We start from the raw sequence: 27,808 nt of genomic DNA, 5'->3' as shown, positions 1-27,808 counted from the left end.
GCCCATGATCACTCTGGATGAACTGCAGAGATCTACAGCTGAGGTGGGAGACTCTGTCCATAGGACAACAATCAGTCATATATTGCACAAATCTGGCCATTATGGAAGAGTGGCAAGAAGAAAGCCATTTCTTAAAGATATCCATAAAAAGTGTCGTTTAAAGTTTGCCACAAGCCACCTGGGAGACACACCAAACATGTGGAAGAAGGGGCTCTGGTCAGATGAAACCAAAATTGAACTTTTTGGCAACAATGCAAAACGTTATGTTTGGCGTAAAAGCAACACAGCTCATCACCCTGAACACACCATCCCCACTGTCAAACATGGTGGTGGCAGCATCATGGTTTGGGCCTGCTTTTCTTCAGCAGGGACAGGGAAGATGGTTAAAATTGATGGGAAGATGGATGGAGCCAAATACAGGACCATTCTGGAAGAAAACCTGATGGAGTCTGCAAAAGACCTGAGACTGGGACGGAGATTTATCTTCCAACAAGACAATGATCCAAAACATAAAGCAAAATCTACAATGGAATGGTTCAATAATAAACATATCCAGGTGTTAGAATGGCCAAGTCAAAATCCAGACCTGAATCCAATCGAGAATATGTGGAAAGAACTGAAAACTGCTGTTCACAATTGCTCTCCATCCAACCTCACTGAGCTCGAGCTGTTTTGCAAGGAGGAATGGGAAAACATTTCAGTCTCTCGATGTGCAAAATTGATAGAGACATACCCCAAGCAACTTACAGCTGTAATCGCAGCAAAAGGTGGCGCTACAAAGTATTAACTTAAGGGGGCTGAATAATTTTGCACGCCCAATTTTTCAGTTTTTGATTTGTTAAAAAAGTTTGAAATATCCAATAAATGTCGTTCCACTTCATGATTATGTCCCACTTGTTGTTGATTCTTCACAAAAAAATACAGTTTTATATCTTTATGTTTGAAGCCTGAAATGTGGCAAAAAGTTGCAAAGTTCAAGGGGGCCGAATACTTTCGCAAGGCACTGTATCTATGAATAATTTTCAAGGTTAAGGGACTTACAGGGTCCATCCTGCCAATGCTTAACTGCCTCCATTGCCTTTCGGAGATAATTAGATGTTTTTAGCACCAAAAAGCACACCAACACACATACAATTTATAAAATCATTGCATTCAAATACTACAACAGAAGTTTAGACATACTCCTCAGTAAGTTTTTCCAGAAACCGGATGATAACCGGGTTGAAAGCATCCGGATTGATTGGCGGGAGGTCAAGAGCCCTGGTCTGACAGGCCCTGGAGACACACTCATTAGATTGTCCCTGGTGAGATGTCCCCTGAACTGTCATCCCAGAGAATTCCACAGATGTAGAGGGACCTGTGTGCAAAGCAGCATTCACCAAGGTAAAGAAGTCAGAAAACATGTAACCTTCTAAGGCAAGTATGTATTAGCCAATTTTGTGTACTTTGTGAAGATAAGTACCCAACAAAGGATTATGCACTCTGCTATTAGTCCTCTGCTCAATAGATGTCCATACTAAATCACATTTACATGCAAAAGGATTACATTCAGTGAAATTAGAGTTTAATTTATGACCTGCATCTGTATCAGTGATCTGCTCCACTTTGTTTCTCTTGGTCCTCTTGGTCTAAAAAGACAATGCAGTCAATGATATATACGTAGATACTGTATGAAGCCATTCCAATACAGCCCTTTGAGTAGAGCAAGGGTAAGAATGATTATAGGGCTGTCCCCGACGAAAAAAATTATTTATAGACCGAGAGACATCCTGTTCTAATGTTAAAATGTATTTTTCCATATCAGACACACCCTATGTGTTTGAATACAATCACCTACATAGGCACTGAGCTTGTCTGATGCTTTAAGCACACTGTTTTATTAAATAATTAAGACACACAAATGACTCAAAAAAGAGCCCGATGGTGACACTGTATTATTACAGCATAGCAAAGATTAAAAACAGCCGAATCTGTGAAATTGCTTAATTCAACATTTAGCCGGTGCAATGAGGCTTGGTGCTCACAGAATCAGTAGGCTATTAAACAAATACTCAAACAGGCAACAGAAGCTATATCTGTCTTATTTCTGTATACATGTATGCAGTACCAGTCAAAGGTTTGGACACACCTACTCATTCAATGATTTTCTATATTTGCACTATTTTCTACATTGTAGAATAGTAGTGAAGACATCAAAACTATGAAATAACATATATGGAATCATGTAGGTACCAAAAAGTGTTAAACAAATCAAAATATATTTTATATTTGAGATTCTTCAAAGTAGCCATCCTTTGCCTTGATGGCAGCTTTGCACACTCTTGGCATTCTCTCAACCAGCTTCACCTGGAATGCTTTTCCAACAGTCTTGAAGGAGTTCCCACATATTCTGAGAACTTATTGGCTGCTTTTCCTTCACTCTGCGGCCCAATTCATCCCAAAACATCTCAATTGGGTTGAGGTTGGGTGATTGTGGATGTTAGGTCATCTGATGCAGCCCTCCATCACTCTCCTTCTTGGTCAAATAGCTCTTACACAGCCTGGAGATGTGTTGGGTAATTGTCCTGTTGAAAAACAAATGATGGTCCCACTAAACGCAAACCTGATGGGATGGCGTATCACTGCAGAATACTATGGTAGCCATGTTGGTTAAGTGTGCCTTGAATTCTAAATAAATCACAGACAGTGTCACCAGCAAAGCACCCCCACACCTCCTCCATGCTTCATGGTGGGAACCACACATGTGGAGATCATCTGAACACCTCCTCTCACAAAGACATTGTTGGAATTTGGACTCATCAGACCAAAGGACAGATTTCCACCCATCTAATGTCCATTGCTCGTGTTTCTTGGTCCAAGCAAATCTCTTCTTCTTATTGGTGTCCTTCAGTAGTGCTTTCTTCGCAGAAATTTGACCATGAAGGCCTAATTCACACAGTCTCCTCTGAACAATTGATGTTGAGATGTGTCTGTGACTTGAACTCTGTGAAGCATTTATTTGGGCTGCAATGTGAGGTGCAGTTAACTCTAATGAACTTATCCTCTGCAGCCAAGTTAACTCTGGGTCTTCCTTTCCTTTGGCGGCCCTCATGAGAGCCAGTTTCATCATAGCGCTTGATGGTTTTTGCGACTTGATGGTTTTTGCACTTGCACAATTTTTCGGATTGACTGACCTTCATGTCTTAAAGTAATGACGGTTGTTTCTCTTTGCTTATTTGAGCTGTTCTTGCCATAATATGGACTTGGTCTTTTACCAAATAGGGCTATCTTCTGTATACCAACCCTACCTTGTCACAACACAACTGATTGGCTCAAATGCATTAAGAAGGAAAGAAATTCCTTTACTTAATTTTTAACAAGGCACACCTGTTAATTTATTAAATGCATTCCAGGTGACTACCTCATGAAGCTGGTTGAGAGAATGCCAAGAGTGTGCAAAGCTGTGATTAAGGCAAAGGGTGACTACTTTGAAGAATCTCAAATATAAAATAGATTTTGATTTGGTTAACACTTTTTTGATACCTACATGATTCCATATGTGCTATTTCATAGTTTTGATGTCTTCACTATTATTCTACAATGTAGAAAATAGTCAAAATAAAGAAAAACCCCTTTGACTGGTAATATATATATATATATATATATATATGGATGATTTACAAAGCCAGGCACATTTAACAATTAGGCTATTAATTATAGACCTAATTTAGTTGGTTTTCCTCTCTCCTCAATTTTCTTAGACAATTAGGCTAAGGCAAGGTCTGTTTCCCCATCTCTACTGCTGCTGCCTCTGCAGCATTGTTCTCAATCCCAATATGCTGGTTAACTTTGCTATTATGCACATAGCAACATAGGAAAGGGTGGCAATTCTACGGAGCACTGAAGAGTATGTTTCAGAACCACGGACAGCGACCGTATCCAATGCAGGAGAAAGCGCATTTGCTATAAAATAATATTTGATTTATTAGTGTTGCACCATTATTTTAACATAATATAACCATATACAATTTCAGTATCACTTCTTAGCGGGATGGACTGTGCCATCCCTGTGGCCTCGGCAATGGATTAGTCAACTGAGACAGGCGCGAATCAGACAGGTGTCCAAGTGCACCTTGAAGAAAAAAAACTTTTGCGACTGCTCAACTTAAGAAATCCCAGTCAACCAACAGCCTATTGACCAAACTGTCGAACAAATGGGGTCAGCCCTCGATTTACTATTAGGAGATAAAAGGGTATTGCATGGGCAATTTACCTTCCTCAGAACAACATGCTGTAGGGGCAGGTTATAGATATGAAAGATATCTTGGCTCAATCTATTCCCTTACCTTGACTTTTTTTCTCTTCACGGCATCCGGCTCCATCTGAGGCAGGGGATCCTTCTTCACCTCATCCTCATCTTCATCATTCTGATTATCAACAAAATCTATCTCAGCTGCATCAGTATCAGTGCTCTGTTCAACTGTGGGCCTGTTGGCACTGGTCTTCCTCTTGGTCTAAAAAGACAATAGCCAATGACATACTATGTTGCCGTTGCTATACAGGCCTTTGAGAAGAGCTACAGTAAACAATTGGTGATTGAATATTAAGAGATGGAAGCCTGTTGTAATGACAATTTACCTTCCAACCTCACAACATGTTATATGGCATATTGGACAGGTTTAAAGTGTGGACAGGTAAGACCCCAGATTTCCCTTTCTCTCCTCAGTCTATTCTCTCACCTTAACTTTTCTCCTTGTCACAGCCTTCAGCTCGATCTGAGGCAGGGGATCCTTCACTTCACTATCTTCTGGATAGTTTAAACCCAGGATATCATTCTTCATTTTCTGGACTTGACCTTCCAAACTTTGATGATCATGTGGATCATCCTCATTTAAACTCTGATTGGAAAAAATGAGACCATTCTTTAAATGCTTGTGGATATGGACAATATACCACAGCTAAGAGCTGTTCTTACACATGACACAACGCACAGTTATTATAAACTGGTTACCAACTTAATTAGAAAAGTACAAATAAATGTTTTGTCATACCCGTGGTATATGCTCTGATATACCACAGCTTTCAGCCAATCAGCATTCAGGGCTCAAAACACCCAGTTTATAATGGCCAATATTTAGTTTTTTAAAGAACAGGTTTTCTCTATAAATCCACATAGATCATATTGCCTGATATCAAGATTCGTAATTAATGCGTTATGGAGTCACCTATTATTAGAATAATTTAGGTAGAATTATGATAAATAGCCTACTGCTGTTATCTTTGCAAGGATCATATTTCAAATCAAATCAATTTTATTTATATAGCCCTTCTTGCATCAGCTGATATCTCAAAGTGCTGTACAGAAACCCAGCCTAAAACCCCAAACAGCAAGCAATGCAGGTGTAGAAGCACGGTTTGATGTATAACAAGTCCCATAGGTTATTATAATGCATAATTTTTTTTACAATATTAAAAATGATAATATTAGCGGTACAATAATTAACATTAGCCCACACCGCCACCCAGCTGCCACTACTTGCGGCATCCCTATCGGCATGTCCTGCATAAAAAAAGACGGTGCAGCGGTTCCTGCACCACTGCATGGGGCTTCTCTGTTAGCAATTCATAGGCTTACCTTATTATCCTCCATGGTTAAAGTGTATGGCTGGAGCCTATGTTCCCATCATGTAAAACTTTACCAAGTGATTACCAGAGATAAACTACCGCATTTTATACGGTAACTCAGCCAACGTCATAATGTGAATGCACTTTTACGTAATAAAACAACTTCAGGGATGATCTGTCAATCAATGCAATCAGCGACGCAATACTGGATCCCCAATACCACTAAAAAGACCACTCGAAACAATCACTACTGGTGTATTATCTACGTTTCCGTTTTTTTGTACAATAATGTGATAAGACAACAAATAAATAATGCTACCAATGATGAGCAATACATAACATTGTAAATAAGAATGTGTTCTTAACTGACTTGCCTAGTTAAATAAGGATAAATCATTTTTTTAAATAACAAATCAAATGCAGTAATTTGAAAAAAACTCTTGAGGGCGACTACGAACCAGTTTTGAGTAAACGAGGACAGAAGCATGCCATGTGTTGTTGGGTTAGAGGCGAAGATTCATAGTTGAAATGAGAAAAGAGGGTGGCGCACGCAGAAATACGAGTGGTTCACCGTAGTGGCAGCAAAATAAACTTCAGAGAGCCAGTTATTACAAATGACATGAGCTAAACCTGAATTAACTGTGTCACAAGTATGGCATGGATGCAACATGTAGCCCTGGCTAGCTACTGTGGCTAGCACGTTAGCTAACGTGTTACTGTATAGCTAGCTACAACATAAGTATTCTAATCTTGAGAGAAACGTACCGTTGGCTATTGTTGTCTGTGGTCCTGTAGCTCAGTTGGTACAGCATGGCGCTTGCAACGCAAGAATTATGAATTCGATTCCCGGGAGCACCCATACGTAAAATGTGTATGTGCATGGCCATTGCTTCGTCCCACAACGAGCTACTGTTGATACAGACGACTCGTTGCAGAAGCTTCGGTCCTTGATCAACCAACTCAAATGAAAATAACGTTTCCACTTAACAGCGGCATATTCCGTATCTCTAGGAACAATACTTTGCGGGAAAGCGCAAGCATGATCGTAGCTAAATCGCTTTGGGTAAAAGTTATTACTAAATGGTTTATACACAGAACCAGTGCAGTGGTGGAAACAGTACCCAAATGTCATACATGACTGAGTCATTTTCTATTAAGGTAAATTTACTTTTAACTCAAGTTAAAGTCACCCAGTAAAATAGAGTAATAGTCTAAAAGTATTTGGATTTAAATATACTTAACTATCAAAAATGTAATTGGATAAAATATACTTATAAACCTATAAATCATTTACATTTCCTTATATTAATAAGCAAACCAGACGGCACCATGTTTTTTTTCTTTCATTTATGGATAGCCAGGGGCTCCAACACTGACATAATTTTCAAATTAAGCCGATATATATTAAAATGTTAGATTACAACATTGTGCAAGTTTTGTCCATTGTGCCAATGAAGCTGTTCTTATGCTACACCCTCGGGAGTGTGGTGTCAGGAAAATAACCTCAAGCTCAACAAAAAGGAGATGATCGTGGACTACAGGAAACAGCAGAGGGAGCACCCCTCCTATCCACATCAACAGGACAGTAGTGGAGAAGTGGAAAGTTTTAAGTTCCTCAGCGTACACATCACGGACAAATTGAAATCCAATCAAATGTATTTATATAGCCCTTCGTACATCAGCTGATATCTCAAAGTGCTGTACAGAAACCCAGCCTAAAACCCGAAACAGCAAGCAATGCAGGTGTTGAAGCACATTGGCTAGGAAAAACTCCCTAGAAAGGCCAAAACCTAGGAAGAAACCTAGAGAGGAACCAGGCTATAAGGGGTGGCCAGTCCTCTTCTGGCTGTGCCGGGCAGAGATTATAACAGAACATGGCCAAGATGTTCAAATGTTCATAAATGACCACCATGGTCAAATAATAGGTCTGGGACAGGTAGCACGTCCGGTGAACAGGTCAGGATTCCATAGCCGCAGGCAGAACAGATGAAACTGGAGCAGCAGCACGGCCAGGTGGACTGAGGACAGCAAGGAGTCATCATGCCAGGTAGTCCTGAGGCATGGTCCTAGGGCGCAGGTCCTCAGAGAGAGAGAAAAAGAGAGATTTAGAGAGAGCATACTTAAATTCACACAGGACACCAAGACTGAAAAACAGCTTCTATGTCAAGGCCATCAGACTGTTAACCAGCCATCACTAACATTGAGTGGCTGCCGCCAACATACTGACTCAATCTCTAGCCACTTTAATAATTAAAAATTGGATCTAATAAATGCATCACTAGTCACTTTAAACAATGCCACTTTATATAATGTTTACATACCCTACATTACTCATCTCATATGTATATACTGTACTCTATACCATCTACAGCATCTTGCCTATGCCGTTTGTGTAACGGCAGATCTCCTCTTCGTCTGAAGAGGAGTAAGGATCGGACCAAGATGCAGCATGGTAAGTGTTCATGACGATATTTGAATAAAGACAAATGAACACTCAAACAAAAACAATCAACGATAACGTGAAATCTACACACAAAAAAAAAAAAACAGTACCGTGTGGCAACAAACACACACACAGAGACAAACAACCACAAACCAACAGTGAAACCCAGGCTACCTAAATATGATTCTCAATCAGAGACAACTAACGACAGCTGCCTCTGATTGAGAACCATACTAGGCCGAAACAGAAACCAAACATAGAAAAACAAACATAGACTGCCCACCCCAACTCACGCCCTGACCATACTAAATAAAGACAAAACAAAGGAAATAAAGGTCAGAACGTGAAAGTTTGGCCATCGCTCATCCATATATTTATATGTATATATTCTTATTCATTCCTTTACACTTGTGTGTGTGTAAGGTAGTTGTTGTGAAATTGTTAGATTACTTGTTAGATATTGCTACACTCGCATTAACATCTGCTAACCATGTGTATGTGATTTGATTTGATTGAATGTTTTCCCCATAAAACCTACCACTGCTTTAATTTCTAATTTGATCAGTATTGGTTTATGCTTTGTTAAAATTTGTGTTTAAGCAATAAACAAATTAAAAAAGAAAAAATCTGGTTGAGACTCTGGCGGCTCAGGACAGACGGGAGACTCTGGCAGCACTGGAGAGGACGAAGGCTCTAGCAGCGCTGGACAGGCGGGAACACCTGTAGGCCGAAGACGGAGAGACAGCCTGGTGCGGGGGGCTGCCACCGGAGGGCTGGTGCGTGAAGGTGGCACTGGGTAGACCAGACCATGCAGGCGCACAGGAGCTCTTGAGCACCGAGCCTGCCCAACCTGGTTGAATGCTCCCCGTAGCCAGGCCAGTGCGGTGAAGTGGAATAGCCCGCACTGGGCTGTGCTGGCGAACCGGGGACACCGTGCGTAAGACTGTTGCCATGTACGCCAGCCCGAGGAGACGCACTGGAGACCAGATTCGTACCTGGCTCAATGCCCACTCTAGCCCGGCCGATACGAGGAGCTGGAATGTACCGCACCGGGCTATGCACATAAGCAATAAACAAATACAAAAATAAAAACTCTGGTTGTAAACTGACTGCAGTAGCTATGTTTTTGGTATCGCTCAAGTCATACTGCATGTCATTCCTAAACTGTCTGGATTTTACATTCATTTTGGACCTCCACAAAACTGACACACTAAATCAATAAACTGTTTTTGTACATATTCAAGTAGCGATTCATAACATACAAATACAATCAGTACATGGCTTTCCATTAATTTCTTAAACTCATTGGAAATTAAATGGAATTCAACTATGCTATAATCCCACTGAAACATGAATAAGCCTCATTCAGATGATTTTATATGGTCCTTTACACACCAGCTACGTGGGGAAATTGGATCCTGGCCAAAGCCACAAGTTCATTCAAAAAGTGTGAGACATCTAGGATGAGTTTTTTACTATATTAATGTCAACTGCCATATGTTGATGTACATGTCCAACTGGTTTCCTCCTATTTTCAGACTACTGATGCCAGACTAGTGTTTTATCATGTGGCCACAGATACTCCCCTATTCTGTCAGTGGTTCCAGATCTACAACAGACAACTAACTGTGTGCGCTTAGCATACAGTATTGAGCAATAGAGAAGAAAATTGAACACAAGACCAAAAATATACACCATTTTATTTTTTAAGTGTCTTGTGCCGTCCCAAACAAAGTACAATACAATTGAAATGAAAGCTAAAGGGAATATGCAGTAGGGTCAAGATAAGTTTGACTGGGACTAGGGAAGCATAGGCCATCATGTCTTTAGGAGCTAGTCTTTTTCATTTTTTCCAACCAGGATTTTATTTTTTTTACCTTTATTTAACTAGGCAAGTCAGTTATGAACAAATTCTTATATATTTTTTTATAGACTCTAGTGTGCCTGGTTTGGCCAAAGATTATTACACATTGTGGCCCTCCAGGAAAAATACCAAACTCTCTGAATGTATATGCAGTGGTACATGTCAGTGCCATGAGTTACACTGAGTGTATAAAACATTAAGAACACCTGCTCTTTCCATGACATATGCTGACCAGGTGAATCCATGTTAAAGATATAATCCCTTTTGGATGTCACTAGTTAAATCCACTTAAATCAGTATAGATAAAGGAGGAGGAGACAGGTTTAAAAATATATTGTAAAGCTTGAGACAATTGAGACATGGATTGTGTGTGTGCCATTCAGAGGGTGAATGGGCAAAACAAAATATTTACGTGCCTTTCAACGGGGCATGGTAGTAGGTGCCAGGGGTACCAGTTTGTGTCAAGAACTGCAACACTGCTGGGTTGTTTACGCTCAACAGTTTCCCGTGTGTATCAAGAAAGGTCCACCACTCAAAAGACATACAACCAACTTGACACAACTGTGGGAGCCATTGGAGTCAACATGGGCCGGCATCCCTGTGAATGTTTTGTACACTCAGTACATTAATAGTATTGGTACCGTGTTCTTGCCGTAACCTGTAAAGCTGGAGCAGCCTGCGAGGCAGGGGGAGGTGTAGGTGATGCCGTTGTCTGAACACACAGGGTCCCACTCCCCAGCCAAGCAGGAGCGCTCTCTGTTACACTCTGACAACAGGCTGCCATCGTACACCAGGGGACCTGGGGGACAGAGAAAATGGCTGGTAATAATGATGTTTAAATAATTGTTGCTGGACTATCATTGACACAGGCACAGTAACAAAACAGCCAGGAATCCTGGCTCAGTAACAACCATACTGTATATTCCCACAAGAGGGAGCCCCGGCACAAGCCCATGTGTACTTTAGTCTAACTCACTCATATTCCACTGATCAAAACTTTTGTTTTTATCAACCCACCCACCAACCAACCAATCAGATGTCATATTTACCCATTGTAGGACATGGTCAGACCAGCCACATGAACATTGTCACACTTAGTGCCAGACTGCAGAGGGAGGAGGAGGTAGGCCATGAAGGAGGTGATGAAAGACAGCTGGGCTCCAGACACAACGCCAAGCTTATACCTCTTCATCAGTAGACCTCCCAGGAATATCCCCACTGCACCCACAGGCGGGTTCAACTCACCTGGAAAAGTTATACTCACACATCTTTAGTGCTACCGGTGTGCTGGAGTTTCATTTCCAATCATGTTCAACACACCTACAGGGGTTGGGAGAGAACAAAAAAATTGTAGTTAATGCCATTCAACATCAGTACTGACAGGATGGAACATTTCAGTTGGAACATGTCCAGGTTTCTGTGGATTCGTTGAGACAGGCAGCCCAATTCAGTCATTTTTTTGTTTGTTGAGTAATTGGTATTTTGACCAATCAGATATGCTCTGAAAAAGAGCTGATACGAAAATATCTAATGTGATTGGTCAAAAGACCAATTAGTGGAAAAAAATATATTAATTGGGCTGCATGTCTAATCGCATCCCTTGTCTCTCTGTCTCAGTCCTTGTATCGATTACAGTGGGCTGAAAAGGATTACTATCAAGAATCGTTACCCCCTACCCGATGTCCGCCGCCTCGGAGTTGACACTAAGAATCCAATTCTTCACCAAACTGGACCTCCGCAACGCTTAAAATCTGGAGAGAATCAGGGAGATGAGAGGAAAATGTCCTTTAACACCCCTAGTGGTCACTGACTATTTAGCCATGACCTTTGGAATATCGAACTCACCAGCAGTCTTTCAGACATTGATCAATGACACTCTTAGGGATATGTTGAACCGGTTCGTCTTTGTTCACCTCGACGATATCCTGATCTTCTCCAAAAACCCCTCCGGAACACGTATGGCCCTGTCCCACCTCACTGAAGCAGGTTTTTGGGGCATTCATAGAGCTCAAGGGACGTTTCAACTCCGGACCCATCCTCGTTCATCCTGATCCTACTCGTCCCTTTGTGGTAGAGGTGGACGCCTCGGACACCGGAGCTGGTGTGGTCCTTTCACAGTGGAAGAAGGAGGACAAGAAACTGCACCCATGCTCCTTTCTCTCCAAGCAGGTCTCGCCAGCGGAAGGCAACTACGATGTAGGCAACTGGCAACATTACACATGCACAATCATACATGTGTATTTTTAAGCATTATTAAGAACTTTGAGTGTGGAACTGCAGGGCGTTTACGCAAATACACATGAATTTCACGTGAACACGGGAAGTGTTCCAAAAACATGTTTTCATGTAATCTTATGTGAAGATAATGTGATAACATGTAAAGCAATGTGATTACATTAAACTACATGTGAAAATGTGATCACGTTGTGTTCCAAAATGTAATTTGTGCTCACATAAAATGTAAGTTGGAATCATGTGGTTTTTCTGTCAGGGTAGGAATATGATGCATTTTGATGTTATGTTTGATGTCACATGATCTTGAAAATGTAATGTTCTTTGAGGTTCTTCCATGTTCCTTTCCATGTATTTTCCCTCAGTCCTTTTCACTTTCCTTGGCAAAACAAGCTCTGTCTCCGTCAAGACTTATTCAGAGCCACCATGAATTGATAGCAGCTTCTGATGGATTTTAAACCATTCAACAAATAGTTTTATAATGAAGAGTAGACCCAACTAAACACCCTGGATTCTTTACACACACATTGAAAGGCAAAAATCTCAAATTTGGACTCATCAGACCAAAGGACAGATTTCCACCAAGCAAGTCTCTTCTTAGTATTGGTGTCCATCCTTTAGTAGTGGTTTCAATGGAACAATTCGACCACGAATGCCTGATTCACGCAGGCTCCTATGAACAGTGCATGTTGAGATGTGTGTGTTTCTTGAACTCTGTGAAGCATTTATTTGGGCTCCAATCTGAGGTGCAGTGAACTCTACTGAACTTATCCTCTGCAGCAAAGGTAACTCTGGGTCTTCCTCATGAGAGCCAGTTTCATCATAGCAATTCATGGTTTTTGCGACTTCACTAGAAGAAACTTTCAAAGTTCTTGAATTTTTCCGTTTTGACTGACATATATGTCTTAAGTAAATATGGACTTGTTTCTCTTTGCTTATTTGAGCTGTTCTTGGCATAATATGGACTTGGTCTTTTACCAAATAGGGCTATCTTCTGTACACCATCCCTACCTTGTCACAAAACAACCTACTGGCTCAAACGCTTTAAGATGGAAAGAAATTCCACAAATGAACTTTTAAGAAGGTACACACCAGGTGATTATTACCTCATGAAAAGGTTTGAGAGAATGCCAAGTGTGCAAAGTGGTCAAGGAAAAGGATGGCTACTTTTTTGCTTACTACATGATTACAATTGTGCTATTTCATAGTTTTGATGTCTTCACTATTATTCTAAAATGTAAAAAATTGAAAAAAAATTAAGAAAAACCCTTAAATGAGTAGGTGTGTCCAGACTTTTGACAGATACTGTTTATATTGTGATATTGCAAATATGGTACAATCCAGAGGTGCAAAAGCTCTTGGAGACTTATCCAGAAAGACTCACAGCTTTAATCGCTGCCAACGGTGATTCTAACATGTATTGTGAATACTTATGTAAATTTGATATTTCTGTATTTCATTTTCAATACATTTGAGAAAAAATAATAAACATATTTTCACTTTGTTATTATGGGGTATTGTCTGTAGCTGGGTGAGATGATAAAAAAAAAATATATGTATATTTTTTTAATCCATTTGGAATTCAGGCTGTAAGAAAACAAAATGAGGAATAAGTTAAGGGGCATGAACACTCTCTGAAAGCACTGTGTATCTGCAAGAAAGTGATAAATGAGCGACTCTTTAAAAGGGGGTCATATATACCATTACAATGTGGACTGTCTAGCATTTTTACTATTACCAACAAGACAACGAAGTGATACGTGCCATGGAGACTTATACGGATACTTTCCAAACACCAAAAGTTCCCACGCTGAGAGATATTGTTTACTACACTATTATGCATACAATCCAAGTCATACGTTTATTGTCATTCATACTTATTTTTAACCGAATATCTTTGCAAAAGTGCTCATTGTGTCAATTCAGAGCTCAGAAATATTGGAATAATGTGCTTAAGGGGACTGACACTCAAGGCGCACAACAAGATAACACAACAACCACGTTTTCAATTGACAATCATTGCCTTAAATGGGTGTGGTCGATAGATTTGTATAGGCATATATAAACAATGTATTTAACTTGTAAACCAAGGTTGGGTTAGTTGGTCTAAGCAACATGCACCTGGATAATCGCGTCATGAATCGGGACGGGCTCCTACGTCCTCATATACGAAATAAAGACATAGAAGCATACCCAATTATTGTCACGTTCTGACCTTTATTTCCTTTGTTTTGTCATTATTTAGTATGGTCAGGGCGTGAGTTGGGGTGGGCAGTCTATGTGTGTTTTTCTATGATTTTGGGATTTCTATGTTTCGGCCTAGTATGGTTCTCAATCAGAGGCAGGTGTCATTAGTTGTCTCTGATTGAGAATCATACTTAGGTAGCCTGGGTTTCACTGTTTCTTGGTGGGTGTTTGTTTCCGTGTCTGTGTTTTTCACCACACGGTACTGTTTTGGGTTTTCGTTCGTTCCGCGTTTATTGTTTTTGTATTCAGTTGTGTTCATGTTGAATATTACTTATTAAAAGAACCATGGGCACTTACCACTCCGCATATTGGTCCTCCGATCCTTCTCGCCTCTCCTCTTCTGACGAAGAGGAGGAAAACCGTTACAATTATACAGGTTCTACACATTACATTTCTCCATGGAACACTATTACACAGTCATTGATCATTCGCGACTTTAAGTCATTCTTGTCATCTCTAGAGCATCCCGTAAATCGATAGCGCTGCATTTCTTCCCCATCTTACCATGGATTTATTTTATTTTATTTTATTTCACCTTTATTTAACCAGGTAGGCTAGTTGAGAACAAGTTCTCATTTGCAACTGCGACCTGGCCAAGATAAAGCATAGCAGTGTGAACAGACAACACAGAGTTACACATGGAGTAAACAATTATACATACAGTAGAATACAGTAGAAAAAAGGAGTCTATATACATTGTGTGCAAAAGGCATGAGGAGGTAGGTGAATAATTACAATTTTGCAGATTAACACTGGAGTGATAAATGATCAGATGGTCATGTACAGGCAGAGATATTGGTGTGCAAAAGAGCAGAAAATAAAATAAATAAAAACAGTATGGGGATGAGGTAGGTAAAGATGGGTGGGCTATTTACCAATAGACTATGTACAGCTGCAGCGATTGGTTAGCTGCTCAGATAGCAGATGTTTGAAGTTGGTGAGGGAGATAAAAGTCTCCAACTTCAGCGATTTTTGCAATTAGTTCCAGACACAGGCAGCAGAGAACTGGAACGAAAGGCGGCCAAATTAGGTGTTGGCTTTAGGGATAATCAGTGAGATACACCTGCTGGAGCGCATGTTACGGGTGGGTGTTGCCATCGTGACCAGTGAACTGAGATAAGGCGGAGCTTTACCTAGCATGGACTTGTAGATGACCTGGAGCCAGTGGGTCTGGCGACGAATATGTAGTGAAGGCCAGCCGACTAGAGCATACAGGTCGCAGTGGTGGGTGGTATAAGGTGCTTTAGTGACAAAACGGATGGCACTGTGATAAACTGCATCCAGTTTGCTGTGTAGAGTGTTGGAAGCAATTTTGTAGATGACATCGCCGAAGTCGAGGATCGGTAGGATAGTCAGTTTTACTAGGGTAAGTTTGGCGGCGTGAGTGAAGGAGGCTTTGTTGCGGAATAGAAAGCCGACTCTAGATTTGATTTTCGTTTGGAGATGTTTGATATGAGTCTGGAAGGAGAGTTTACAGTCTAGCCAGACACCTAGGTACTTATAGATGTCCACATATTCAAGGTCGGAACCATCCAGGGTGGTGATGCTAGTCAGGCGTGCGGGTGCAGGCAGCGAACGGTTGAAAAGCATGCATTTGGTTTTACTAGCGTTTAAGAGCAGTTGGAGGCCACGGAAGGAGTGTTGTATGGCATGGTGGCGGCCGTAGTGGAGAAGCTCTCCTCCTGCATGTTAAAGGACCCTTCCCCTCACATCCCTTTCTCCCGGGCTGCTGCTTTTGACTCTGTGGTCGATCCTCGGGAGAATCAGTCAGTCCTTCTCCATGGATGACCTCCAGAGCCCTTTTTATATGAGCTCTGTCTGTGCCTTTGTGGCGGACGAGGTGCAGAGCTGCTTCCAGCCCCCTGCAGCCACCCTACCAGCTTCCAGCCCCCTGGCCGTTTCCACCACACTACCAGCTGGCATCCAAGCAGGTGAGTAGCAATGACTGAGCACTCTGACAGATGCCTGTTCAGATGACATCTAGGTGCCTTGTAGTAGTAGAGCTCACCGGGATTGTTGTCACCCATAACACAGGCCCGGCTTCTTCCCACCTGAATGTGGTGGACATCACCCCTAATACAGAGGCAGATCCGGCTTCTTTCCACCTGAATGTGGTGGACATCACCCCTAATACAGAGGCAGACCCGGCTTTTTCCAACCTGAATGTGGTGGACATCACCCCTAATACAGAGGCAGAGCCCATCTCTTCCCTCTTGGAGGTTGTGGACGTCACACCTGAAGAAAGGACTCTCACGATGGCCGTCTTCGCCACTCTGCCAGCTAACATCCAAGCAGGTGAGTAACACTTAGAGCACTCTGACAGGTGCCGTTTGTCATGACACCTTAGTAGAACCTTTCAACTGGCCAGTGTTTAGAAGCTACGGTTTGCATGTTCCTCTTTTTTCCCTTTCCAGAGGATGTTGCTGTGGTCATCTCGGATGTCACCCCACACGTCACCAAGGACGTGACACTGGATGTTCCATGCAGAGCTAGGAAAGGGGCAGTCCGGCGATTATTTTGCAGGCTTTGGAGGGCAGTGTGCTGCTGCGCCTGCCACAAGGAAGAGGAGGAACAATATTAATTATTCATCAGACCATCAGAAATGGGATTGAACCATAGACCATTAAATTATTTGCATTATAATTGGACTCAATTCTGCTTTTCTTCGGTTTACTACTTAAGTTCAGAAAGTTTCTATAAACGTTCACTTTGCAAGTGTGGAGTAGGTTGTGTAAATAAGTGGGAAACATCCCAATTTTAATGCTTTGAATAATTTACTTTGTACATTTTTTTTATTTTTATTTCACAACAAAAAACAGAGGGCGCTCAACCAAGTTCAGTTGAGGTGCAACCAAAAATTTGACTCGTCAAAGGAAAAAGCGCAACTCTTGCTCACTATAAAAAAATGCGGCTGTCAAACGGCTATGCGGAAAAGGAGGTCAAAAGGGGGGTGAGTGTAACGGCTGGCTATTTAGCGGTGGTGCACGCTAAATAGTGTTTCGATCGGTGACATCACTTGCTCTGAGACCTTGAAGTAGTGGTTCCCCTTGCTCTGCAAGGGCCGCGGCTTTTGTGGAGTGATGGGTAACGATGCTTCGTGGGTGACTGTTGTGTGCAGAGGGTCCCTGGTTTGCGCCTGGGTCTGGGCGAGGGGACTGTCTACAGTTACACTCACTATAAAAAAAATATTTTATTCAGGCAAGGTTAAAAAATGTACGTTTCGGCCTAGTCTATGACGATATGCAAGGTGTGTAAAAGGGTGACCCAGACTCACCCTGGTTATTGAGGGTTGAAGACAGTGAAAAATGATCATTAAGTAAATGGGACTTTAAAGATTTGTATTCAATAATTGAAATGAACATGAATTTAAATACAATTGACTTGAGGATAATAGCAGGCAGGCTGACTGGCTAGCCCTGAAGGCACTCTGCCTCTACCTCTGTGGTTCATCTCAACCAAGAGGTTGTGTGGGTTGTCTTTCTCTCTGTGGGTGTGAATCACTATGATGGGAGGGAGTCTGAAGTTCAATCTCTAGCGATGAGTGTGGGGTCTGTCCCGTGGTGGTGTCCCCCTCCTAAGGAGGAGCCACTGAGACGTGATGAGGCCAAGGATAATTACTCTGCAAGGACGGGATAGGACACATCACGACACTGCTGCTCATTCATATTCAAACACACCTCAGAGTACGGACGCAAACATGGACGCCCCCCCCCCCCGTACATATCAGAATCATACATTCGACAGCCACCTATTCCTCCACATGTATTGATCCCCCACTGTAAACATGTTGAGTCAATTCCAGATGCTGGAATACAGGTGCAGTGGGCCTAATATGTAATGATGTGATACCATGTGTACCCCATATCCTGTGTTTGTGTTTTTCTTTTTTAAACTTTTATTTAAACGGAGTCACACTGAGATTAAACATCTATTTTACAAGAGTGCCCTGTAAAAGTTGAAGTCATATTGAACAACTACCAGAGAGAACCTTCTCTACATAGGAATTGCATACCATGTTTTTTCCATACATCAAAATAATACTTTGTCAATTACTTACCTAGATAAGGCTCAACAAGGCCCCAGTTAATGGTTGCAAATATCTTATTTCAGTGCCAATGAGTTACACTGAGTGTATAAAACATTCAAACCTGCTCTTTCCATGACATATGCCGACCAAGTGAATCCAGGTAACGCTATAATTCCTTATGGATGTCACTAGTTAAATCCACTTAAATCAGTAAAGATAAAGAGGAGACAGGTTAAAAAATATATTGTAAGGCAATTGAGACATGGATTGTGTATGTGTGTCATTCAGATGGTGAATGGGCAAGACCAAATATTTAAGTCCCTTTGAACAGAGTATGGTAGAAGTTTGTGTCAAGAACTGCCATGCTGTTGGGTTTTTCACGCTCAACACTTTTCCCTGAGTATCAACAATGATCCACCACCAAGGGGGCAAAACTCAATAGGTGTTCTTAATGTTTTGTTCACTCAGTGTATATCAATTCCTAGCATATACTTTCATTTGTATGTGTACTGATACTGTAAATACACAAATTATATTAATGTTATCTACAATATATTATAATACCGTAAGCCTCCCTGCTGCAGGGACATTTCCTCCTACAATTTTGAGCTGATTTTCTTCACTTCAGCAATATTTTCTATCTTTGTTCATTTTTACATTTATTGTGTTTGGAATGGCACTGTTACTACAGGAGATGATGCTATCATAAAGTATTTGATGTAAGTATGTAGGATAATTACCCATAATGCTCACTGACTGAACATTCAAAATTACCATAGCAATTATTGACGCATTCACATCCCATCGGAAACTTGGAACCTCAGAGTTAAAATGAATGTACGTTATTAGCGTAGAGCTTCCTACTGGTTGATTCTGATACTTCACAAGTGGGAAACTTAAAATCATCATTCCATAACGAGTTAGTGAGTCAGAAATGTCAGAATTTCCTAGTTCGACTTGAATGATGTAGGGCAGGTCAGTAACCAAATTATTTGACTGTGCCCAGTCGCACACAGACTTTTATGGTCACACAAGTTGCCACCGGTGGATTCAAAATGAGTAGCCTAACAATTATTTACATGGCCCCAGGTACATTTGCAACCAACTTATTTTTCTGTGAGAAATCAATAATAGTTGCACGCACACATAGGGTAACAGTGAGCAATTGACAGTGAGCAATGAGCAAGATAAGCATAGACGGGAAGTTGACAATAGCTTATTATTAGTGTAAAGAAATTGTATTTCTATGGTTGCAGTCCTCAAAGATTGAATTGCATTGAATTGAATAAATCAGATCCAATGTGGGTGGGGTACCGCTAGTCACCATTATTATAACCACCATCTCAATCATTATCACCATAACATCATAGACTTATTCTGTATCTGAAACTCATCTGACACTACCTTAGACATGGCAGTCTGCAACTCAATACACTGCCCCTGCATGGTGTTCAGCGTCCCCTGCATGTGGTTAATCGAATGCTTAACATCGTTCAGCAGGATCTGAATCTCAAGCCTGCAAGAAATCAGGTGGTTCAACATACTGAGATGACGAGAAGCTTCAGATCAGGCCCATTGGACCATCTTTAGGATTCGTTCTCACTTAACACCAATCTTATTAGAAATGTAACTTTGTGCAGAAGATGTTACTGTAACAGTATAACTTTAGACCGTCCCCTCGACCCTCTGCACACATCAACAACAGTCACCCACGAAGCATCGTTACCCACAAAAGCCGTGGCCCTTGCAGAGCAAGGGGAACCACTACTTCAAGGTCTCAGAGCAAGTGACGTCACCAATTGAAACACTATTTAGCGCGCATCACCGCTAACTAAGCTAGGGTTTCACATCCCATTACACTCACCCCCCTTTTGACCTCCTCTTTTTCCGCGGCAACCAGTGATCCAGGTCAACAGCATCAATATAACTTTAGATCGTCCCCTTGCCCATAACCGGGCGCGAACCAGGGACCTCTGCACACAACAACAGTCACCCACGAAGCATCGTTACCCATCGCTCCACAAAAGCCACGGCCCTACTACTTCAAGATCTCAGAGCAAGTGACGTCACCGATTGAAACGCTATTTATAGCGCGCACCACCGCTAACTAAGCTAGCCGTTTCACATCCGTTACATTACTATAGTGTTATTTAGAAGAAAATAAGTGTACTTTGTCAGGCGCCAAAAGGATGACGGGATGTCTCCCTGCTCCAGTGAGCTCTGCTGGCAGATCTTGCACACTGTTGGAGGAACGGGAGCCAAATGAGAGGAAACATATCCATGGTTGTTCAGCAATGAAACGTTCATGGCATAATGGAGATTGTCCTTCCCTGTGAAAAGAATAACAGCTGGGGTTTACTTTCACACTATTAGATAATGTAATACATTCTTTAAACCCATCAGAAGTGTAGTGCTTACCTCCATGAAAATATTGTTCCATGTTATTTATGGCTGCATTGTCCCAATGTTGACCACTTGTTCCAACTTGTGATAAGAAGGTCTTGATGAAACGATCAAGTCAACATTTTGTTAGAAATTTCAAAGATAGCATTAACAATTGTACATGAGACAGTGCTTCCAGATATTGAGGTATCTTCCTTCTGAGGTATGTAAAAAAAATCTGGTGTGTGAATACTCACATGAAAGGTATCCATGATTCTAGATTAAGCCAATCATGTATGTGATTACCATCCTATGGGTCAGCAATGGAATGATTGCTATACAGCTTTCAGGAGACTTTATGTCTTGGGCCTGGATGAATCATTGAAATACAAGTAATATTGTGAATTTGTGATGAATAATTGCAATTGTAATTTGGAATATTCCATCAAAGTTATTTGTTTTGACAGTCAAAACAACTAACTCTTACGATTAATCACTTGACTTGAGTAACTTGAGTTGACGGAAGTAGCAACTTTATATTCTGACCTAGACACTGATTTGTGCAATGCCTAATGGATAATCTATGCATGTTATTGGCTCATCATAGTATATAGCCGAGGGTCTCATAGTCCAAAAACAGCATTGGCCATTGGACTGCTCAGTCAAAACCACCAACTCTTACGATTAATCACTTGACTGGAGTAACTTGAGTTCGGAAGTAAAACATTAAAAGTAGGCTATAGCTTGATGCATGTCCTTACCTTGGACAAACTTATCCAAAAGGCCTATCCAGTCGTGCTTGAAGATACCTTTAGGCAGATAAAAGCGCGGTACGGGTTGAGACATGCTCGGTATTGTGAATCTGTAACACTGATATAAAAACACGTTTTCATTTATAATTTACACTGTAGAATGACCTGCAAGCCAATCCGAATCTAGTTTTAAACAATACCGTGGGTTCCATGGAACGTCACAAACATATTAGGCCACTTGGGTCACAGATTACAGTCACTGAACATGGGTTTAATAGCTATAATGGCTATATGTACAGTATATGCACCATCGTATTGAATTGACATTACATTTACTGCACCACTGTAATTATGTAGCCTAATCCTATGAGGATCATATGTGAAATGTCAGATTCATGGCACATGAAAACATAATTAAATTGACTGCAGATTTAAAAATTCACTGTGACACAATATCCATGTAATTTCAATTAAATTACGTTGAACCAATGTGGAATAAACATTGAATTGATGTATGTGCCCAGTGGGAAGTGACCAATTCGAAATGATTGAATACATACAGTATTACAAAGAAAGAGATACAAAAATTGCTTAGAAAAGCTTGAAAAAAAGTCTAATTTCCCTGGGCCACCCAAAAGTAAAATGTATGTACGCATTACTGTACATTGCTTTGGATGAAAGCGTCTGCTTTCAAATCTCTGACTCTCACACATATTTACAATCTCACAATGTTTATTTCTTCCGCTTTCAAATTTGCGGGATTTTGTGAAGTAAATGATGCGCAGGAGAGCTCCATGAAATCAGTGACATTGTCAAGATGGCGACATGAGAAGGTGGAACATTTCTAGCTGAGGAACAATTTTGGGGTTTTCTGATAAAGTTTAGAGTTTTAGACTGCAGTTGCAATTTGTTTTTCGTTTTCACAAAAAATGATATCTAACCATACAATGAATCATTTTGTAATTAATCAAACCATTGACAAATATTTTTGACGAGTTCCAACGAACAAGCTAGCTATCGAAAAGTTTCAGCGTGTGTAGTTAAGTTAGCCTGCTAACGTCTTCATAGCTAGAAGCATGTAATCAGGACATGACCAAACTGTTGCTGAGATAATGGATGTTGAAACTTCCAAGGAGAAAAGAGGCATTGTTGAAACTCACTCATATGCTTGCAGTGTAAAAAAGGGGGGTGAATGCGATTCATACCTGAATACCCCAACCAAGGAGCAACTTCCAAAGAAGCTGAGAAGTGAACCATCAATGAGCCAGCTACAGGACATCGTCCGCATCCTCACGGCTAAAATCAAAGAGAGCGCAGATAACTTCATGAATTTGGTGTAAAAGAACACTGTCAGTATATTTAAGCTGATGAAATCGATTGATTTCAATGCTGAGGAAGTAAAAACTCTGAAGCAGCAGAACGCAACATTGAACATTCAGGTTGCAAAGCAGGAGCGGTATAGTCGGAGATGGAGTCTTCGAATTTATGGAATAGCAGAAAAATCTGACGAGAACATCGAAGCAAGAGTGAAGGGCATTTGCAGGGCAATAGGAGGAGCGAAATGTTGTTGCAGGTTCTCTGGATGTAGTGCAAAGGCCTGGGTAGGCTGAGAGATGGGGAAAACGACCAGTGGTCATGAGATACATCTCCAGGACAGCGAGGGATATGACATGGAAAAGTGCAAAGAAACATTTATTTTTAAAGAAGAACAACCTGAGGTTCAAGGAGGATCTGACAGCATTTGACAAAGAAGCTCGGAATAGTCTGTGGCCGATGATTGAGAGAGGAAGGAAGTAAGGGAAAAGTGCATACTTTGCGTGAGCTAAGGCTTTTGTTAATGGAAGGGAAATTCACGCTGATGCCTAGTTTGTTGACTGTTGGATTTATCAAGTCAGTTGTGCAGGACTGAGTTTCATTTGCATCTGATAAAACTTAGAGAGCATTGTTTGTGTGAGCCAAACTTTTTATATACAGTGGGGCAAAAAAGTATTTAGTCAGCCACCAATTGTGCAAGTTCTCCCACTTAAAAAGATGAGGCATGTAATTTTCATCATAGGTACACTTCAACTATGACAGACAAAATGAGGGGAAAGAAATCCAGAAAATCACATTGTAGGATTTTTAATGAATTTATTTGCAAATTATGGTGGAAAATAAGTATTTGGTCAATAACAAAAGTTTCTCAATACTTTTAAATACCCTTTGTTGGCAATGACAGAGGTCAAACGTTTTCTGTAAGTCTTCACAAGGATTTCACACACTGTTGCTGGTATTTTGGCCCAGTCCTCCATGCAGATCTCCTTTAGAGCAGTGATGTTTTGGGGCTGTTGCTGGGCAACACGGACTTTAAACTCCCTCCAAAGATTTTTTATGGGGTTGAGATCTGGAGACTGGCTAGGCCACTCCAGGACCTTGAAATGCTTCTTACGAAGCCACTCCTTCGTTGCCCGGGCAGTGTGTTTGGGATCACTGTCATGCTGAAAGACCCAGCCACGTTTCATCTTCAATGCCCTTGCTGATGGTAGGCTTTGTTACTTTGGTCCCAGCTCTCTGCAGGTCATTCACTAGGTCCCCCCGTGTGGTTCTGGGATTTTTGCTCACTGTTCTTATGATCATTTTGACCCCACGGGTAAGATCTTGCGTGGAGCCCCAGATCGAGGGAGATTATCAGTGGTCTTGTATGTCTTCCATTTCCTAATAATTGCTCCCACAGTTGATTTCTTCAAACCAAGCTGCTTACCTATTGCAGATTCAGTCTTCCCAGCCTGGTGCAGGTCTACAATTTTGTTTCTGGTGTCCTTTGACAGCTCTTTGGTCTTGGCCATAGTGGAGTTTGGAGTGTGACTGTTTGAGGTTGTGGACAGGTGTCTTTTATACCGATAATAAGTTCAAACAGGTGCCATTAATAAAGGTAACGAGTGGAGGACAGAGGAGCCTCTTAAAGAAGAGAGGTCTGTGAGAGCCAGAAATCTTGCTTGTTTGTAGGTGACCAAATACTTATTTTCCACCATAATTTGCAAATGAATTCATTACAAATCCTACAATGTGATTTTCTGGATTTTTTTTTCTCATTTTGTCTGTCATAGTTGAAGTGTACCTATGATGACAATTACAGGCCTCTCATCTTTTTAAGTGGGAGAACTTGCACAATTGGTGGCTGACTAAATTCTTTTTTGCCCCACTGTATATATATTTATTTTATGGCAGGGAAATTCGCACTGACACTTAATGTTAGCTTGATGGCTATTTGTTTTTACCAATCTATGGTACAATGTTATTTGCAATTGTATCAAAAAAAGATATATATAATTTGTCAACCACTTTGTTTTCTTTATTATTTTGGTTAGGTCAGGGTGTGACAAGGGGTGGTTTTGTCCTGTCTAGGGTTTTTGTATGTTTATGGTGTTGTTTACAGGTCTAGGTGTTTTGTATGTCTATGATTGCCTAGATTGGTTCTCAATTAGAGGCAGCTGTTTATCGTTGTCACTGATTTGGAACCATATTTAGGCTGCCATATTCCTTGGGTCATTTGTGGGTGATTGTCTATGTGATGTTGCATGTTTGCACGCAGTGTTGATAGCGGTCACGTTGTTATTTTGTTTGTTTAGTGTACTTTGTGTTCATTCGTCTTACATTAAAAGTATGTATTCACTACGACGATAGTGACAGTTACTTATCTTGAAATTGTTATATGCAAGGACGAAAACACGAGTGAATTGAACTTTAACCCCATTGAGAAAACAAAGAAGAAATTGAACCTCTGGTTGATGAGAGATATTTAGTTATATGGTCGGGTTTTATTATCCAACGCTGAAGGGTTATCCAGGTCGGTTTATGTCTCGTTATCACTTGACTTACCCCCTAAAATTGTAAAGGACTTAGATAAGATTATTTATAGTTTTATTTGATATCCACAAAAATGATGTGGATATATTGAAGCAACATCTCAAGACATCAGTCAGAAAGTTAAAGCTTGGTCGCAAGTGGGTATTCCAAATGGACAAGCATACTTCCAACGTTGTGGCAAAATGACTTAAGGACAACAAAGTCAAGGTATTGGAGTGGCCATCACAAAGCCCTGACCTCAATCCTATAGAAAATGTGTGTGCAGAACTGAAAAAGCTTGTGCGAGCAAGGAGACCTACAAACCTGACTCAGTTACACCAGCTCTGTCAGGAGGAATGGGCCAAAATTCAGTCAACTAATTGTGGGAAGCTTGTGGAAGGCCACCCGAAACGTTTGGCCCAAGTTAAACAATTTAAAGGCAATGCTACCAAATACTAATTGAGTGTATGTAAACTTCTGACCCACTGGGAACGTGATGAAAGAAATAAAAGCTGAAATAAATCATTCTCTCTACTATTATTCTGACATTTCACATTCTTAAAATAAAGTGATGATTCTAACTGACCTAAGACAGGGATTTTTTTACGAGGATTAAATGTCAGGAATTGTGAAAAACTGAGTTTAAATGTATTTGGCTAAGGTGTATGTAAACATCAGACTTCAACTGTACCTAGAAGTGCACACTATTCTTATTTTTTTAAATGTATCTTAAAAGTAAAAGTAATATAGTCAACTATACAACTTCTACTACTACTACACTTTATATCATCCAATAATATATCATGAAAAACACTCAACATGAAGAATTAATGCAATTATGTTAATTTCAAATATTTATTTTGAAATATAGATTAGGTGCTCTTCTTTTTATAGCAGGAAGTAAAGGGACTGGAAAAGGCTTTGCCTATAGCTGAAAACATCCTGGAAATGAGCGAACGCTTCCTTGGTTTCTTCTTGGTGGAGCATACACTCTCTGTTTGGCAGGATTCTTGATCTTTGACAATTGCTGAAAAAAAAATGTAAACATAACATTTTCTTTAACTGACCCTAGTTAGTGTGAATAATTAGTATTGCATTATTATTATTTAAATTGTAATATTCTACATAATTTACAAATGTAGGCCGGCAGGTAGCCTAGCAGTCTCAATCCGCCTATTTAACGCAGAAGTGTTACATATGCCCCCCCCCAGGGATTAGTGCCAAAAAGAAGGGGATAAAAACATGCAATATATATATATATATATATATATTCGTCAACTTATATCTCTCAAATTTAAGACAGACACTTCAGTTCCATGTAGTGAATCTGTTATTCAATGCGTTTGTATGGGCAAATAGCAGTAAGGCCGATACAAACCCCTCGGCCTAGACAGGGCTTAGACTCGTGTGGGTTAATTACAAAGGTGCAACTCGTGCTGGAGACAATAAAAGGCCACGCTAAAATGTGCAGTTTTGTCACACCACACAATGCCACAGATGTCTCAGAGACTGAGAAAAATAGGAGCAAGGAAAAACGCTGGTTGACTTGTTTTGAGGGAGCGTGCAATTGGCATGCTGACTGCAGGAATGTCCAACAGAGCTGTGGCCAGAGAATTAAATGTTTGTTTCTTTACCATAAGCCGCCTTCAATGCCGTTTTAGAGAATTTGGCAGTATGTCCAACCGGCCTCACAACCACAGACCAAGTATATGGCGTCGTGTTGGCTGTAGGGTTATGGGGTGGGCAGGCATAATCTACGGACAACGAACACAATTTCATTTTATCAATGGCAATTTGAATGCACAGAGATACCGTCACGAGATCCTTAGGCCCATTGTCGTGCCATTCATCCACCACCATCACCTCATGTGCATGGTAATGTATCGAAAGGCCTGCATACTCACCAGACATGTCACCCATTTAGCATGTTTGTGATGCTCTGGATTGACGTGTACAACAGCGTGTTCCAGTTCCCACCAATATTCAACAACTTCGCACAGCTATTGAAGAGGAGTGGGACAACATTCCATAGGCCACAATCAACAGCCTGATCAACTCTATGCGAAGGAGAAGTGTCACACTGCATGAGGCAAATGGTGATCACACCAGACACTGACTGGTTTTCTGATCCATGCCCCTACCTTTTTTTAAGGTATATGTGACAAACAGATGCATATCTGTATTCCCAGTCATGTGAAATCTATAGATAAGGGCCTAATGAACATATTTAAATTGACTGATTTCCTTATATGAACTGTAACTCAATAAAATCTTTGAAATTGTTGCATGTTGCGTTTATATTTTTGTTTAGTACACATTTGAGTGTATTGACTTACCTGTTTCACTGACGGCAGGGGTCTGGTTCTGGGAAGGTGTTGGAATGCAGTGGTTCTTCTTGTTGACCTTCTTTGTACACTGGGTAACAAACAGTC

The 27,808-nt window shown here is 40.8% G+C and overlaps 1 protein-coding gene and 1 long non-coding RNA gene across 10 annotated transcripts in view; both read right to left on the bottom strand.

Moving 5' to 3' along the window:
- Window positions 1-1,115: 1,115 nt before the first annotated feature.
- Window positions 1,116-27,808, bottom strand: part of LOC118936380 — a 72,592-nt gene continuing 45,899 nt past the window's right edge. For 3 of the 9 annotated variants that reach the window (XM_036980210.1, XM_036980250.1, XM_036980254.1), the window contains 3 exons: window positions 27,713-27,791; window positions 27,011-27,130; window positions 26,185-26,403 (listed from right to left, as the gene is read on the bottom strand). In XM_036980210.1, the coding sequence (XP_036836105.1) occupies window positions 26,249-26,403; window positions 27,011-27,130; window positions 27,713-27,791 (354 nt within the window). In that variant the 3' untranslated portion in view covers window positions 26,185-26,248. Of the gene's footprint in view, window positions 1,358-1,576; window positions 1,629-4,325; window positions 4,494-4,718; window positions 4,878-21,148; window positions 22,848-26,184; window positions 26,404-27,010; window positions 27,131-27,712; window positions 27,792-27,808 lie in introns of those variants that run through there. The other 6 variants (XM_036980259.1, XM_036980221.1, XM_036980277.1 and 3 more) reach the window with 5 other exon arrangements.
- Window positions 20,439-21,136, bottom strand: LOC118964886. Its single transcript, XR_005052132.1, has 3 exons — window positions 21,057-21,136; window positions 20,836-20,917; window positions 20,439-20,747 (listed from the first exon to the last, which is right to left on the bottom strand). It is a non-coding gene; the product is annotated as an uncharacterized LOC118964886 (long non-coding RNA).

Source organism: Oncorhynchus mykiss, chromosome 1, assembly GCF_013265735.2.
Source record: "Oncorhynchus mykiss isolate Arlee chromosome 1, USDA_OmykA_1.1, whole genome shotgun sequence".
Taxonomy (NCBI): Eukaryota; Metazoa; Chordata; class Actinopteri; order Salmoniformes; family Salmonidae; genus Oncorhynchus; species Oncorhynchus mykiss.
Note: the sequence above shows the minus strand (reverse complement) of the source record. Positions and strands in the feature narration are given on the sequence as shown.